Source organism: Eurypyga helias, unplaced genomic scaffold (assembly GCF_000690775.1).
Source record: "Eurypyga helias isolate BGI_N326 unplaced genomic scaffold, ASM69077v1 scaffold7144, whole genome shotgun sequence".
In the NCBI taxonomy this organism is placed as follows: domain Eukaryota; kingdom Metazoa; phylum Chordata; class Aves; order Eurypygiformes; family Eurypygidae; genus Eurypyga; species Eurypyga helias.
The window spans coordinates 36,404-54,356 of record NW_010246762.1 but is presented as its reverse complement, the minus strand read 5'-3'; the positions used below and the strand labels follow the sequence as shown (position 1 = coordinate 54,356).

The 17,953-nt window shown below is 40.6% G+C and overlaps 1 protein-coding gene across 1 annotated transcript in view; it reads right to left on the bottom strand.

Moving 5' to 3' along the window:
* Positions 1–188: 188 nt before the first annotated feature.
* LOC104508781 overlaps positions 189–17,953 on the bottom strand; it is a 24,883-nt gene continuing 7,118 nt past the window's right edge. The window contains exons 5-8 of the mRNA XM_010150510.1: positions 3,831–4,488; positions 2,062–2,332; positions 1,296–1,443; positions 189–380 (exon numbers count right to left, since the gene is read on the bottom strand). Of these exons, the coding sequence (XP_010148812.1) occupies positions 189–380; positions 1,296–1,443; positions 2,062–2,332; positions 3,831–4,488 (1,269 nt within the window). The remainder of the gene's footprint in view (positions 381–1,295; positions 1,444–2,061; positions 2,333–3,830; positions 4,489–17,953) is intronic.

Here is a 17,953-nt window from a genome sequence, read left to right as displayed (position 1 = left end):
AAACCATTCTATAATTCTATGATACTGGAGAAGGAACTATAACAGTGTAATTAAGAATGACCACACCCTTGCCTCATTTATTCGGAAAAAGAAAAATTTTAGTAACTGTTTTGATCTAATTTTAATCATGTTGAACTCTAATTTCATGACGAATGCAGTTCAAATCAATAATATCAGACATTAACTGGTCATTTTTCAGTTGGTTTTACAATTTTTCCCATGAAGAGGATGCTCTGAGTATATTGATCAACAATCAACAGCAAGAATGGACGATTGAATTTAACAACAGGAGGAACAGAATGAGGAACAAAATCTGTGCCACTGACTGCTGCAGCCTCTGTGCCATTCTCATGAATCTTCAGCAGGGCCTTGTGAGCAGCCTACAGTGAAATACAGAAAGAATTAATGTATGTGGAGGATGTGGTGTGAAATTATTAAAATAAGTACTAAGTTAATTCAGCTGCTGCCTTTCACAAAAATTGCTGGTACACCAGGAACCAGGATGAAGGCCACTATAGCCCATAGTGAGTTTTTTAGCAATGTTGTCTCAATAAGCAAGTATTCTCACATACTGTATTCCTCACCACAGGTGTATCCAACACAAATTTTAGGGAATGCACACCTTGTGGAATTAACTGAAAATAACATATTCAAGCAAATTCGCAAGGAATAAAGTAGAAATTCAACCTTGATACCAAATCTTTTGTTAAATTATTGTTGGGCATTTTTAATCTGTTTGTTTTACTAGCCTCAAAATATTAAAACATTGTAATTGCTGCTTTCAGAATGGCTGTAAGAATACTAGTATTTCTCTTCTCTTTATCTGTTTCTCTTCACATTATTTTCAGTAAATGGGATGTTTTTCTCAAGTCTGGTCCATCTTACATGATTAGCACACATCAGGACCACAATGGCAGCAGATGTTTTAAAACCCTTTAAAATTATAGAATGAACGTTAGAAAAAAACCTACTTTCTTCCATTAGATATGCTGATGCAAGGCATCTTCAGCATAGATAACCATGGACACTTCTTTCACATGTAGAAACTGGGCTTTCTTTGGTTTCTGGGACAAATGCTACACCCCTCCCAACCTTTGCCTATCAGACAAAAGACATATTATTATCTCCAGATCTTGGAGAAGACTGAAGGAATTTAATGTTTCTTTAGCAGCTTAATGATCTATTTCAGAGTATCAGCCAGCCATAGCAATATGTAAAATTTCCCAGCTTAGTTTTGGGCAAGACAATTGGGTATTGAGGAATCCACAGACCATTGTTTCTGCTGACAAACTTACTTTTGGAACCTTCACATCAGGCTTTTCTGTGATTCCAGACAGATCAGCTAGGTCAGAAAACACGTCAGTTACACCCAGATTCATTAGCATCTTCTTTAAGTCATAGGTGCCCAAAATCGATAGTTTTGGAATATACACTTCTATCCTCCTGTTAATTCAAAAGAAAATTATGGTAGTTATTGCAATCAAAGCATGGCTTGGACTAAATATTCCCAAGTTGATGGTGGTTCTTTTGTGCTAAAACGTTAGTCTTTTCATCTGAAAAAGATGGCAAAAAAAAAGAAGGGAAGCTGATGGCCTGGAGGATGGGGAAGTATGGAAGGAGATAGACATCAACTGGGCTTTCTTGTATGATTCTGCAACACAAAAGCAGTGGTGGTGCCAGCATTTTGGGGCATTCTCTTTCTAGCCTTGAAGGTTTTTCTTTTGGAATTCACAATCCATTCCCTCTGATGGATATGATTGTTATGTCACAATTTTACCACTCAACATATTGTGCTTGAGGCAAAGGAAATGGGGACATTTAACATCAACTAGAAAATGTGTGGGGAAGAAATTAAATTTCCCAGGTCACAGAGCTCTTCTCTCATCACAAGGTAATGCTGATTTTTGCTGAAAGTATCAAATCACCAAAACATCTGGTGTCTCCCTTTACACCTATTCCATTACTTAAATCTTCAGTCAAGATCAAAGGCTCGGAACTGTAAAACCTGATCAGAGTATTCAGATTTTGGATTCTGAAATCAAATCAGAATTCTGTATTTACCGTCTTTTAAGTGTTTTTTCCCATTTAGACAGAGTGTCTTTTGTCAGGGCATCTTCCAAGTGTTTCATTTTGCCTTCATTGGGCAGGATAAAAAATGCAGCAACATCTCCTTTGTAAGGAATCTGCACCACCTCGCAAGACAGCTTCCTGTCAGAGTATGTTTTGTAAAATCCATCTCGAGTCATCATCTTCACTTCAACTGAGGTCTTTGCATTCACATAGAAATACTCCTTGTGAGTCCCTTTAATATTGAAAGGATTTTCCCAGTAGGCTGAAAACCAAAAGAGAAAGAATGCAATTGAATGCTTATTTAAAGGAGGGTATATTAATATAGTCCAGACCAATGTACACCAGATAAAGCCATTTCTGAAGATTTAAACTTATACTGGAAGATCAAAGGTATTTCAAGTTTATTAAAGATCTTCTTCCCTTTCATCATTGCTGTACTATGTTCAGTAACAACTAAATATCTCAGGTTAAGTTTTGTATGGACTTGTACAACACCTTCCTAAGTCAAATAAATTAAATGAAGTAACTTCATCATATTACCTCACATTTTATTGGAAGAAAATGAAAACTGACCCAAACCCAGCAAGTTACTTTCTGGTTTCAGAATATTGCTTCTAAAGCAAGTTTCACAGCATATGTCTGTGTTTTAAAAGGTAACATGCTAAGCTCCTTTTGTGCTTTTTCATATGTTCTTCATCTTTAGCACTAAGGAAAAGCTTACATGGAGGAACAACCCAAACTTTTGGCCCACTTACAACTGCAATACACTAAATGGAATAGGGTTTCAAGGGTTTTAATGTTCAAAATAGTTTTCTCTTGATGTTTATTCAACTGAATTTTCTAGGATATTTTATTTTGTATTTAATCAGGTCATTCACTGAACAGATACACAGGGATCACAACTTGCTATTTTGTAAGTATGTTCTCTTTTTTTTTAATACTGAATAGAAATAAAACAATATTAAAAAATAAATAGTAGAATTGCAAACTCCACAGTATTGTGATTACTGTGTAAGTTTGAGCTTTCCACCCTGCCTCCCCAGTAAAAATATATATTCCAGTGTCATAAAGAAATGCCTTAGACCAAGGCATCAAAGACTAAGGTGCCCAAATTTAATAAAGTACTTGAAATAAAATCTGTTTTGCTGAAAGTTCATCTGTTTCTAAAGATGCCCTTCTGGGTGGTAAATTCCATGTATGTCCTGTATGCAGCTAAAAATGGATATAACATCTAAGAGGAAGTTAATCATTGCCAAAGCAGTGCATTCACAAGTATCTCTTGGGATATGTATAATGAGATGACAAGCTGTAGAACATTTAGACTCCAACCCCAGAGGTACCTGCCCGTTTAATGGACTGCAAGTAAGTTAAAGTGTTTGGCAATTTTTGTTAGTCTGCATCATTGGAATTCATTTTTCTTCTTCATACAGCTGGTGAAAATATTGTAATTTTTTATATAATAAGGAGATAAAGTATGAAAAAAAATTACAAATGCATAAATCTGTTGTGCTCTGGCAATTCCCTAAAACTTGAAGATTGAAAATAAATGAACTTTTATGCTTAAGAGCCTAAATATATACTAGAAAAATTTAGATGTGGAAGAAGTTTCGAAGCGTAGAGATGTTCCAGTGTTTCTTATCATAATAGCCTAATCTTAACACTGGCCTTTCTTCTAAAAATAAATCTGAAACAATCAGGTGTATTTGTTTTAGTGCAGGTGAAATAGAGTTACTGCAGTAAATAACATCTATGTAACTTACCTTTGAAATAAATGTAGTTAACAATTACTATTAGAGTGCTTGGATCGAGGTCTTTAAGTATTTGGTTTATATTCCCATGTGTTTTGTTCTTTATATGATCATTGATCTGGTTTTTAGCTTCAGTGGAATTCTGAAAATTACTAGAAACAACTTTTCCTTTGTATATTTTTTTGATGTCCTTCAGAAATGATTTCAGTGGGTTCAGGTTCTTGTCCATGAATATGGTATTGCCCATGCTCAGCTCCACCTGGCTGCCGGGACCGTTCAGCAAGAGGAGGAGATGTCGAAAGCTGTCGTGTATCTCCTCCTCCCGGATGTCCGTGAGGTTAAATGCCAGCCCTTCCAGCACCTGAGCCCGGCTGGTGGCTCTGGAGCCCAGGGCCAGCAGGGCAAAGGCAGTGGAGATGCTGACTGGGGAAAAGAAAACATTCTTGTCAGGTTCTTGGCTGGTTGCTTGCTTGTAAAACTGGAAGGCAAAGTCTGTGTTGCTGGGGACTATCCGTTGGCAGGACTCAAGAGGATATCCCTCAAGGGGATGCTGCTCCTGGGAGTCAGTTTCACTGGGCTCGTCATTGTGGTGGTCAGTCTGGGTCAGGCTTTGGACAGTGAGGTGGAGCATGGACACCAGCAAGCACAGCGGGAGGGTGGCCTTCATTTGTCACAGCTACTGTGTGGACAAAGAACAAAATAGTCTTGGATGCTGGAGGTCAGCTGTGTCAATATCTCACCTTATATTTCTATTTTCTAGTACCTTCAACACTAATCACTCTTATTGCCTGACCTGCTCCTTTACTACTGAAATGTTTTTTTAAAGCCTTGTGCTTCTGAGTTTGTTTGTAATTCCTATCCATTGCTACCTGCTTCACTTCTACTTTACTTCTGCTATGAAAGTCCCTTGTTTCTGGAGAAAGAAACATGTGGAGAAAGAAGCAAGAAAAATAAGACTCAGAGAGAGAATAAGTGAAAAATACCTTGGGTTTTTATTTTTTACTCTGTATATATCTGTTTTATGGTGAAGCAGCACATCAGGATTAACTATTAATTCTTTTATGTTTGTCTCAAATAGCTCTCAGGATTATTATGCTATTAGTGATTGAATGAGGCTTACATCAAATAACAGTGCTATGTCAATGGAAAAACAATACGAGATTGCAGTACTCAAAAGTGGTATTCTTTCTTTCCTGACTCATTTTAACATACAAAGTGACTAATCACAAGAGAGCTGGTATAATTTTATGCTTCAATAATACCTGATTAGATCAGACTATGTGGCTTTATTTGAAACAACCACTCACGTGATGCATGTCTTCCTGATGCATTCATCTCCGTGTGTACCCCCCCATTCCTCTCATGGGAGGGTGAGGTCACTGGAGTGGGCTTGGCCCGTCCTGTCCTTCCAAATTTTATCAATAGGAAAGCCTCCTTTTGTAAGGCAAATAGGCCCATGACTAGAGTAGTGCTCAGCAATGAACCTGAATCATGGCATCTTGGCCATTTCTGGTACCTGTGGCCATTTTTTGTTTGTTTGTTTATTGCTTTCTCTTTTATTGGTTAGACCATGAACACATTGGAATGATTTGTAGGTTCTAGTATGTTTAAGCTGTCAGAAAACAGATAAGAACTATTCCAATTACACTAATTACTAGAAAAACAAATCCAAATAGTCTTCATCTGATGTTCTACTTAAAACAGAACCACTTCAGAGAAGGAGATCACATGAGTTAGCTGCTCACCCCCAGTCAATGGCAGAGGCACTACACAGGTTAAGTAGAGCAGATGAGATGTTTCTTTGAATTTCCCAGCAATCTGACCATTAAGATTTGGATGAAAAGGAGACAGCTTGTCCTTCTCCAGCTTTGTTCTGTGAGATCTGAGTAAATCACAGAATCACAGGGTAGTTGGCATAGCAAAATCAATTTGTGAATCCTGTCTGGACCATGGTGTTGTAAATAAGAAAGCTCATTTGCCTCAGTTTTGGTTATCTTGAAGTAAGCTTTAGGGAACGTTAGTAATAATAAAAAAATAAGATTGACAGTTGAAAAGTCAGAATACTTCCCCCTTGTTAAAGAAATAGATTCTGTGGGATAAATATTCAGAGCAGAGTTACACTCTGTGGAGATGCTATAATGTATCCTCACAATCTGCTGTTCAGTATTTCTTGAAATTAAATTCTGATGTCATTTGAGTGCTTAGAAACCAGGTTTCACCTTTGAAAGCAGCTGTGCTTCATGACTCACTAGCTAAGTGCCATACAGCTGCATCAAGATCGTTAAGGTAAAGATGACTGGGTACTTACATTAAATTCAGAAGGATCTTGCTCTGGTATGGGTTGTGCTGTTTCTTGCTGCTTTACTCATACTGCTGTTTTCCCCTGTTAAACATTACATGGCTTCAAATACATATTACCTAGAAGGACAAAGCTGAATGCTGATGAAGCTAGTTTTCTTGGACATCATATGCATGTGTCCACATCTCTCCTATCCCAACAGAGAGCAAAGACCACAGGACCCAGCTGGCCAGCAGAGTGGAGTGTTTTGTCACAAAGGATGTGCAACTCCTAAACAAATATTTATTGGAAATGTCATTTTTGTGCCAAGGGCAGCTACTTTGCCCTATACACTACCTGAGATGGAGACAACGGTCCATCTGGAGACACACAATTTTGCCCAGCGCTAAGCTCTGAAGGCCAGGGTCAGGGCAGGCAAGCTGCAGGGACCATCACTTGTGCTCAGCCATGCTACCCAGCCTACTGGACTCCACTTAAGTGTCAACAACTCATCTTTTATTTCTATACAGTAGAAACCCCACTGGTCTCAGAAGCCGATGAGTCTTCTTGGCCTCATTAATAAAGAAGGTACCCCATTCATTTGTGTAAGAATGTTGAATTTTAGCTGTATATTGAATGGTAATCTTGTAATCTTTCAGACACAGTGTCTCCTCAAAACCCAGTAATTCTCTCTGTTAAGGACCACCTAATATAGCAAGATCTGAAAAGTACTTAATGTAACCTCTAACACTTGAAGGAGCTGTATAAAATACGTGTGACATCACTGTGAGTGCCCAAACACAGTACTGAACAAATGCAACTGTTGTAACATATGTAAAGAGTAAACAAAGGCACAGTCCCAAATCTCTCAAAGAATAGCAAATAACAGAAGAGAGCAACCCAGTAACATTAACCAGCAACAAATGAAGGAAATCTCAAGCAATAAATCTCAGTCTTCTTGTAAAGACATATTTCAATTTCCTAGGATTCCTTCACAGGAAGATAAGTTCTGTGAAGCTGGCTGGCTGGCATTCATGGGTGGATCAACTGTTTAGATGCATGTTTGATCAGCCAGCCAGAAGTCCTGTCAGTCCCTCTTTGACTCTGCTGCACCTTGCAGGACTTGTTACCATCCACTCAGGAAGGGGTGGCACAGTTCCCTGGATCCTGAAGGTACTTTATCTACAGGGATCCATGGCCTTGGTCATGGAGCTAGGTTCCCTGCACAGTGTCTACAGCCTCAGCTCTTTTCAGAATACATCTGAACTCTGCATGCTCATTTTAGACATAGCCAAAGTTTGCTGGTAAGTACTTTGGGTTTGAATTTGGATTTTTTTCTTACTAGAGTGCCACTTCCTGCTGTCCCCTGGAAGTCTTGTGTAGGTCAGTTGAGGTTTGATGGAGCAGATGGTTCTCGTTTGCTAGCCACAAAACCACTGCATTTGAATGCATGAATGTATAAGTTAGAATGCCTGGTTGCACAAATGCAGTCTTTCAGGAAAAGAGAGTGAGATGTTCACAGAGTTCCAAGACAATCAGGCTGTTCACTGTTCTGTGCTGCTCCTTTACTCGTGCAGCTGAGCAATGTTAATTATTTATGCTTCTGTTAAACATTACATGGATCAAACCAAAATTATCTGAGGATGCAGATAAATGCTGATGAAATTGTTTTCCATCCACATGTAGCCATGCAGAGCAGTGATGTCAGGGCCAGCTGGCTTTAATGTTTGCTGTCCCCAACATGCATAATGGCCATAGGCAAACACACTTTGGAGAGAAGAGGTCCACAGCCATGATCACCTGTTCTTCCAGATATACCTTCCTAGCTTATTGCCAGCTAATGGCACAAGTGCTAAACATCTTCTGAGGTGTGTTAGAGGCTGCCTTAGGACTTTATTTTCCTGACCATACAGCTCAGACACCTACCACAACATGCTGAACCAAGCCGACTTTCTGTTCTATGAAAAGCAGAGCAGAAGGGGTAATTAACATGCAACCTCTTTGTTCCCCCAAAATGAACTTTGCATCCATTCAGAAACTGTCCCACACTCAGAGGCTTTCTTTGAGTCTTGGTTTAGTCACATCAGAAGAGGAAGCCTGGGTTGTGGCATCCACTGTGCAGCTGCATGGCCAGCTGAAGAGGAAGGCAGCAGGAAAGAGGCTCAATGCTGTAAAGAGATGTATGCAAGGGTTGAGGGTAATTCTTGATCCCTTGCCTGACCCTGAGGTGAACCAAAGCATGCTGCAGTACAGTGAAAAAACTGTGGCAGAGACAGAAATGCAAATGTGTTTGCTGTTCAGCCATTCTTCTGTATTACCCTCTTGTTGGAAGTCAACAAGGATTGATTTTTAAACTCTTTCAAAATCTGCCCCTCTTTGTTTCAATTATTAGTGTTCTCATGAGGTGGTGGCTTGAGGAAGAGGTTCATTGTCCTACCAGGGAAGGCAGCAGAAGTTCTGAAAGCCAACAGCTTGTCCAAAGCAGGGTCTGCTCCTGGAGAGAGTAACCTGCAAAATGTGCCTACACTGCTATTTTGATTTCCACCTTAGTTCATACCTGACCATCTGACTGTACTCATACTATTTTACTCCAAGTGCTCTGATACAAGCTGCCTAGCTCCTTTAATCACCAAATCCTCAGCAAACTTTGCAATCTCAGGCAGCCCCAGTCATGCCCTGCTGAATGCAATGACCACCCTCAGCATCTCTATATAAACGTTCTCTCAGGCTGTTACATAACTGTCCTGTTATTTTGGGCATTCTGAAAGCAAAGCAAAGCAAAACAAAAAGTGGCAGTGACTCAAGGCTGAATGTCAGACTTGGCTGAGGGCAGACTCAGACCAAGTGCTTGCAGAGCAGACACAGGCACCCTACTCCGGAAGACCTGTAACACCCCCATGATATATCACATATCTGGTATAGACATGGACCACTCTGTATCAGCTGGGCCAAGGCTGTCTTCATGTCCTGCCCATGAAGACTGTATGCGTTGCCAAAATTCGCCATTGCTTACCCCAGCACCAAACTAGCTGAAAGGATGCAGTCATTGTGGGCGACCCAGAGGGGGTCTCTGAAGCAGTAGTTAGTGTTAGGTTGAAGAACCTAACTGGAGTATCTCTTGAAGACATGGTTGCAGTCAGACTTTCCCATGAATTTCTGTTTTTGCAACAGGACTGAAAGGTCTGCCTGCCCCTGGCTTTCAAGTCATCAGGTAAAGAAGATGTATGGAAGATAAACCACACCCAGCCTGGTGATGGTTTGCGTAAGATTCTTCCCTGCATTTCTTTTTCCAAAAATATTTGTCTTAGCTCTGTTATCCTGTTTGATAGATCCTGCATGCTCATTTATACTGTAGATGGAGATTAATGAGACCTCTAAGTCAAGAGTTTGTTACTCTAATGAGTCTTTAATATAATAATTTGCATAGTGTGAGAGGTAAACACATCCATTTCAAACAATGACTATGGAATTTACAGGTGATGAATGGTATTGTCAAATTATCCAGAAGGAACGTAGGTCTATGATTCTCATTCAAACTAGATAGACCTAGGATTCACATGTTAGTCAAGCATAACTCAGCAGGAGTTCCGTTCCTGGCTGCCATTAAAATAATGACTTTAGGATAACAAACTTCACATTTTGTAGTTTGAAAGTGTATCCAAGACTTTCTTAAGTTTTCTTTTCATATACCTGTGTAAAAGCATTCCCAACTAGAAAAGCGCAGTGAGAAACAGTTCAGTTATAGATATGTGCAAAATGGTTGTGTTTCCATTTTTGTATAGCAAAGCCTTGAAGATAAAATTTCAGCTCTGAAACCTCAGTAAAGGATATGATCCCATTTTTTTTCATTCATTAAACCCTCAAAAGTTTCTTCTCCATCTACAGTATTCATTGATTCAGAGCAAAACTAAATTATTTTTTGGTATATAGAGTTTTCTGCATCATATGGAAAGCAAACTTCTTACACCAGAATGGCTGGAAACAGATTTTTCTAAATCCATGTTTATGAACCAAAACAAAAATGTCTTAATAATCATCTGTACTTCATGCTTACATTTGGCAGATGGTTGAAAGCAATGTTAAGGTGCTTGATATTTCCTGGCCAAATCACATTTTTATCCAGGAGCCCTGCTGTGACTTAAAGAGTGTAATTTTAAGACTCCAACTTTGCAAACTGTAGTTATGATAGTGGAAAGTTTGTCCATGGAAAAGTCTTACTGGTCCTAAGCAGCTGTTACTTAACCTTTTTTCCTGAGGAGTAATGATCGGCTTAAAAGAGATCCTTTAAAAGCAGCAGCCTAAAATCTTACATTAGACATGCAAACACATTTTCTGGATGCGTTAAAATTACTCTTCCTGGCTTGCTTCATTTTTCTCTTTAGCAAATTTTCTAAAGAAATACAATTTTGCTCTTGGCTCTAATATAAACACTGTTTGTGTGCAAAGTTGTTCCAGTCTGATGTATTGTGTTCATACTTTCATGGGAGAAAACCTTGCTGTTTTTGCAATTGGTATTAAACACTAGCCTCATATTTTTGCTTGGTTAGGGCTGTAAGAATTGGTGAATTTCTGTGAACAGTTACACAGTGACTGTTCAATGAGCCGTGCTTAACAAAGTAATAAGGTTTAATTAGCCCAATCTAATCTGACAGCTTGCCGCTGGCACCCTATCTGTTAGTAAAGTTGGCTAGTGATGCGAGTATGCATATGAAATAAAGATCACTCCGTGCAAGTTTTGTGTTTCAAGTTTTGTGTTGTTGAATTCTTGCAATTTCAAGTTGTTGTCTCATACAAACTTTGCTTCCCCAAGTCCAATTTAAAATCAGGTTTCAGCTAATAAGATTAACATCTTCATTTTCAGTTTTGATAGAGGCTGTTTTAAGGTAAAACCTGACAATGCCTATATGAAATTCATGTTCTAGTTGTTCTGGTATGTCAAAAGTTTGGATCACCCAAGAATCCACAATCCATATGGCCAAACTCCCAAGCCTGTGATATCTCCAACATGTGCCTTTGTGTCAAGGTGCCAAAGCCCTGAGTACAGCATGGTGCTAGGCTTGTCAAAGCAGTGTTAAGCCAGTATAGAGAGAGTCACAGGTTTAAGTTATATCATCTTCATTTATTCTTTAAAAATTAGACCTTTTCTTTTGTTCATATGTTAATGTTCATAGTACAGGTGCAAGATGAGGAAATTACCTTACATGGATTTCCAAACCCAAAACTCTAAGCAGAGGTTTCCTCATGTTTTGCTACAGATAATTTAACCTACAGTCACAATCAATGACAATGAATGAATAGTGAGAGGACAATAACTAAACTTATGTTCAGCACCCCAGGCTAGTGCAGCCTCCCTGTGCTGCTGTATGGGGTTTGCTTGGCAAGGTTTTGGTAGCTGAGAGGTCACAGGGATGGCTTCTGTGAGAAGGTGCTCGAAGTCTCCCTTATGTCTGACTGAGCCAATGCCAGCCAACTCCAAGACGGATCCACTTGAGAAGGAAGGTGAGGAGGTGGTCCAGATGCCGGAACAGAGATTCCCTGGCAGTCCGTGGTGCAGCCCATGGTGAGGCTGGCTGTGCCCTGCAGCCATGGAGGGTCACGGGGGATCACAGACCCACCTGCAGCCCTGGGAGAACCCCACGCTGGAGCAGAAGGATGCTAGAAGGAGACTGTGACCTTCTGGGAAGCCCACGCTGGAGCAGACAGGAGCTGTTGCCCCTTGGGGAGAGGAGCCCAGGCTGAAGCAGGTTTGCTGGAGGCCTTGTGACACCATGGGGGACTCAGCCTGGAGCAGGCTGCTCCTGAAGGAAGGCACCCCATGGGAGGGACCCATGCTAGAGCAGTTCATGAAGAGAACTAGGGAAGAGCAGAGAACTGGAAATGCCAGGAAGAGACTGAAGTAGAGAAGGAAGAGAGTAGTGTGCTGTGCTCCTCTAACAAAACACATGCATCCACTCAGTAATAAAATTTTGCTCAAAATCTATCCAGCAGTGTTTTACAATGGTTTCTTGCAGCAACCTTATAATAAATCAATATTGCAGAGAAATATTAAAACTTGAGGATCGTAATCGGACATTAAACCATTATATTTCTGAAACTGTCCCTCTGTACACCATACTTAATTTTAATGAAAACAGTCAACAAGTGTGCCAGTGTGTTTGCCCCTGTGCAACAGAATCTTAGAATCAAAATCTTGGCTGGAAGGAAGGTCTGCAGGTCATCTAGTCCAACCCTCTGCTCAAAACATGTCTACTTAGATCATGTTCCTCAGGGACATGCCTCCAAGAATGGGGATTTCACAACCTCTTGGGCAACCTCTTCCTGTATTTAAGCACTGCATGGTAAAAATATGTTCCTAATTGAAATTTTTTACATTCAAATTGTTCGTTGATTTTCTCTTCAATTTCTGCCAGCTTTAGCATCATGCATCTCTCTGTCATCATCCAGAAATTTCTGGGCTGTCATTTACAGACAGGGCATTCCATGTGCTCAGCTGGAACGTGCTTAGCAGTAATTGAAATAAAACCTCCATGGTTCTCCTGCTCCTGTCTCTGTGTCAAGTGAGCTCTTTGAGTAGCCAACTCCCCACAAATAGTGCACCCCCTCATCACCCTCTTCCCCCCAGGACAGCATTGCAAAGGCAGTAGAAAGACTCAAAGTAGAGAATAAAATGTTCTTGTCACCTTTCTCTGCCATGACCTGCTTGTAAAACTTAAATGTGAAGTCAGCATTGCTGGTGGCTACCTTGAGATGAGCCAGGTTTCAACTAGATGGCTGCTTTCCAGGAGATGTTTAGGTAATTTACAGCTGTCAAGCTGTATTTTTACTGGAGTGACAAGATAGTATACAGGAAGGAAACCTCGTCATAGAGTAGACTTGCTTGCTGGCTGTCATTTGTAAGATAGTGGGGAATGGTATTGTTATCTGAGTAAGAAAACATCATGAAAATTACCCATCTCTCCATAGAATGCCATCAATACTTGTTACAGAGGTTAATATTATGCTAGTTCAAATCGATGATTGAACTGAAAGACCAGCATTCAAACAATGAGGAAAAATGTTTTAAATTAATGTCTTTGAAGTAGTTGCTATAGAAACACTGGAACATCCATTAAATCTGGAGTGCCAAAAATAATGCCTTGGTTTTGCCCACAAAAATTAGATACAAGGCTTAGGTCTCAGTGGTTAGTGCAGTGTTGCCAAACTCTGTGAATACTGAGGTGTTTAGAGAGGCTGTTTTCCCCTTAAACTTCTCTTGACCTTTCATCTTCTTTCCCACTCAAATTCCACTTCCATCCAAAGCACACACATCACAACCAACTGGAGAGTTTTGAAAAAATAACAGAGCTGGATTTCTTGGGGGATCATGAGAAGAACATTTTGGGGATCAATATCAGTAAAAAAGAAACTAGATAAACATGGTCTTTACTGTTGAAGAATTGAAAGATGGGATATCAGACCCCTCTTACTGTTGCTCAACTAATTTGCTCTTTCAATTTTGCTGTGCTTAACTAAATGAAGATGTATATCTATGATGCCTTCATTTGTACGGCAACACAACTACAAAAAGGTTTTTTTTTTTAAAGAAGCAAGATTTAAATCTATGTGTGTTTACACCAACTGTGGCTTTGTCCTCCTCTTTTTCTTAACTTCTTTTTAGTGCAGAAAGTGAATTCTTCAATGAGCCTCCATATTATACTTCCAAAACCTGGCCAAAAAATGAGTCATCTCAGAATGGAATAGCTCTGAGTTTCGTTTATGATTCATAGAACTTTACTGAATGGTTGGATGCAAATGGGTCTAAACTAAACCCTGGGTTTAACTCCACTGTAACCAAATCTACAAAATCAAAAGGAGAGAGGTAACCATCACCTCAACGAGTTTGGCAGGGAGCAGTCCTTGAGCAGATAGTCAGGTAGCACTTTGCAACAGTTAGAACAGGTATAAATACATCTCAGAATAGAAACTCTATTTGCTTCAGTCCTCTAAAACTGCTACACGGATTGGTTCAGGGAGAGCCCCACATACTTCAAAAATAAGGGAAAAGGGGCAAGAAGTGATCGTGTCACATCTGCGGCCAGGTCCTACTCAGGAGTTTGTCCTGGAGAAAGTTCAGAAAATCTCTCCCAAATGGAGAGGATAACGCTCAAGGATATGCAAAAACTAGTCAAAAGCTTATGCCCAAAACCTTGTATATGCCATAGAGTACATATATAAAAGGCAATGAAAATGGAAGTGTCGCATAAAAATGACACAGGAGTTGAAAGTTAACAGAAGGGCAGAACCTTTATTCTGAATGTTTCCAGGTTTTAAAGTTTTAAGGACCTTATGTAGCCAGCGTGTGAGGGGCAAACCCCAGCCAACCTTTGGACTCCAGGCAATGGAGAAACAACAGTGCAGTTGCACTTGCATGGGTCAGACCCTGTGCCCTGTAACTAAACAGCATCTAACAGATGGAAAAGAAAAGTTTTGTATTAAATCTTCCCCCCTACAATAATTTCCTTTGTTTCTCTTTCCATTGGCATCATTTTGGCTTATTTATGCCAAAAGCTTTAACATCTGCTAATTAAGTTCCAGTCAAGCCTTAGGAAGACTGGAAGCCTTGCATGGTGGCCTGCCAAGACAGATGAGCTAATTAGCCTCTGCATTCTGCCAGGCTGCTTTCATTTCTCTGCTTCCCTGTCTATGGCAGCTGCAAAAGGGACCTCAGCTTCTGCCTCTGCCTCTCACAGCACAACATGGACATCTTGGCAACCTTGGTAATACCCCTTTCCCTCCCACCTACTCCCCATGGACTTCTGCCTTTATTCAGGGAAGAGCAGTGCTTTCAAGATATACCTCTTCACAGAACCTCCAAGAACATTTCTGTTTTCTCACCATTTCACAAGAACAGCTATTTTCTTTGCAGACAGGTGATTCCCTTTATCACCACTGTCCAACTCACTCTTTTACACAGGTGAAGTAAAAAATTGTACCATAAGTGGCACGGATAACATGGGCTCTAATACAAGTATCATCTCCTGTTCACACCACTTGCAAGATGTCCCATTAGCCAAGGTGTCCTCTTCTGCTCTTTGTTCTTGCAATCCACACAGCATGAAGCAACTGGATAAGAAGGTAAAAACAATCCTGTAAACTGTAAATCAGCTTCTGAGGAAGGTCTCCCCTCCATTTTTCTCTCTATTGTTGTTTTTGTTGGATTTTTTTTTTTTTATGCAGACATCTAGTGCTTTAAGTGCTTTTAAAGGTATTGCGATGTATTGTGATAAAAGTCCAAGATGTATTTCTCAATTAACTCAGATAAATTTAAAATGGATTCAGAAGGTCTATTTAAAGTGAAGAAATCTCATAAGAAATGTCAAAGTCAGCTACCCAGAAAGAATGAGAGTTCCCTGAAGAATGGGATGGAAAGCAGCCAGCCAGAGCTAACCTACTACCTAAGTGTAACCTACTTCTTTCCCAGCCCTTCTCCTCAGGCTGAAATGGTTTACAACTGAAGTTGTTTCTGGTTTATGAAATTGTTTCTAGTTTATGAAATTGTTTCTGGTTTATGGCAATCTTAGATTTCTGGATTTTGAAGCATGTGGCTATTCCTGGAAAGGTGAAGTAGGAAGAACTACCGAGATGTCCTAAAAGCTCTGTAACTTCGGTCCCTGAGGCCATAATATGGAAGCAACACTCAGAAATGAAACTGGTCCTCAGGAAAAGTTTCTTGTGAATCTTTATTTGGAAGAAAGCTTCAGCCAAATCCTGGAACCAGCTAAACTTCAGCATGCACAGGAGGGAAGTTCCAAACAAGAAAATAAAGGGGTGAAAGGCAACAGTACTTCCGGTGATTGACTTGCCTGTGTGCATCAACATCCAATTATCATAATACTGTACTGCCTTTATATGTATTTTTCCTAATAGGAAAGAAATATCATGCTGTATGTAAAACAAAAATGACCAAACCATGTTGTGTTTGAAGAGAAATAGAACAGTTTGCCAACCCTTTGCAGGAGTCAAATAACCACAGACCTTCCATTCTTCCCTGTAGTTATTTTTTCTCCTGGCCGAATGACAGAGCACAAGCCAGGAATCTAATATATAGCAGAATTACTGAGTTAACACTATGGCTCTCCAATAAAAAGGCTTGGGAATGTTTGTGTGAAATGTGTTAATTTGCTTTGGTCTGGATTTTGCAGTCTCTTAGCATTCACTGGTACTCCATTCCAGAAAACATTTTCTAGATCCATTGCAACAATTAAACTGTTGATGCCCTCAGAGCTCCCATTCTAAGCCCCAGCCATACCTCACATAGGTGAGTATGCTGCTGGTAACTCCATCTGACATATACCAGGGGTATGCTGTGGTACTTGGAGATACCAAGGCTCTGTGAAGGCTATAGGAGAGCACTGCCTTGATCAATACATCGCCCATGAGGGCTTCCTGAGCCTAGGCATTAGTGTGATTAACAGGTGATGGACACTGGCTATGTGGATCTCAGCCACAGCACCTTCATAGCTGCCAAGTTCCTGGTGGCAATAGAAGCCAGGTTTTCAGCACCAAACCATCATCAAGTTCTTTGAGAGCTGAGAAATTCCCATAATATTGCCCAGGTTTATCTGGTTTTTACTAATTGTGTGACAATTGCTAGACTCTCTGAATGCATAATGAACTACAGGACATCTGATTTTCAGAAATCAAACAGCCCCAAGTGATGGATATGAGACATGAATAGCACTATTTTCCTGTTTTGGTAACTATTTTCACATTAAACACACCACATTAATGTGGGTGCGCTGAGCAATGATGGGCACTGGGAAAGTTATGCTGTCATTAAAGGGAGACTCTTGCCCCACTATCCCTAAAGCATTATGGGGCCAACCTCCACCAGAACTTTATAAATCTTGCTAAAACCTTTCTTTGTCATTATGTCCTAAGAGTGACATACAGAAAGAACAGTATCATACAGAACAAGAACACAACATGTTACAGGCCAATCAATCCACTTCTGTGTCTGGCAAGATCATGGAGCATATCCTCCTCAAAATCATGCTAAGGCACATGGAGAATGAGGAGGTGATTGGTGACAGCAAGGGCAGATGGTGCCTGACTAATATGGTGGCCTTCCACCATGGATGACCACGACCTTGGGGGATAGAGGAAGGGCAACCGATATAATTTACCTGGACTTGTGCAAAGCCTTCAATATTGTCCCACATGATATCCTTGTCATCTCTAAACTAGAGAGACATGGATTTGACAGTTGGACTGCTCGATGGATAAAGAACTGGCTGGATGGTCACACTCAGAGAGTGGTAGTCAATAGCTCAATGTCTGAGTGGAGACCAGTAAAAAGTGGGGTTCTTCAGGGGTCAATGTTGGGACCACTGCTCTTTAACATCTTCATTAGTGACATAGATGATGGCATTGAGTGCAATCTCAACAAGTTTGCTGACGACACCAAGTTGTGTGGTATAGCTGACACACTTGAGGGAAGGGATGCCATCCAGAGGGACCTGGACAGGGACAGGCTGGAGAGGTGGGCCACTGCCAACCTCATGGAGTTCAACAAGGCCAAGTGCAAGGTCCTGCACTGGGTCAGTTCAATCCCACATTCAAGTACAGGCTGGGTGGAGAACGGGTAAAGAGCAGTCCTGGGGAGAAAGACATGGGGGTACTTGTGGATTAAAAGCTGAACGTGAGCTGGCAGTATGCTCTGGCAGCCCAAAAAGCCAACCATATCCTGGGCTGTATCCGGAGAAGTGTGGCCAGGAGGTCAAGGGAGGGGACTCTCCCCCTGTACTTTGCTCTGGTGAGACCCCACCTGGTGTTCTACATCCAGCTGTGGATCCCTCAACATCAGAAGGATATAGAC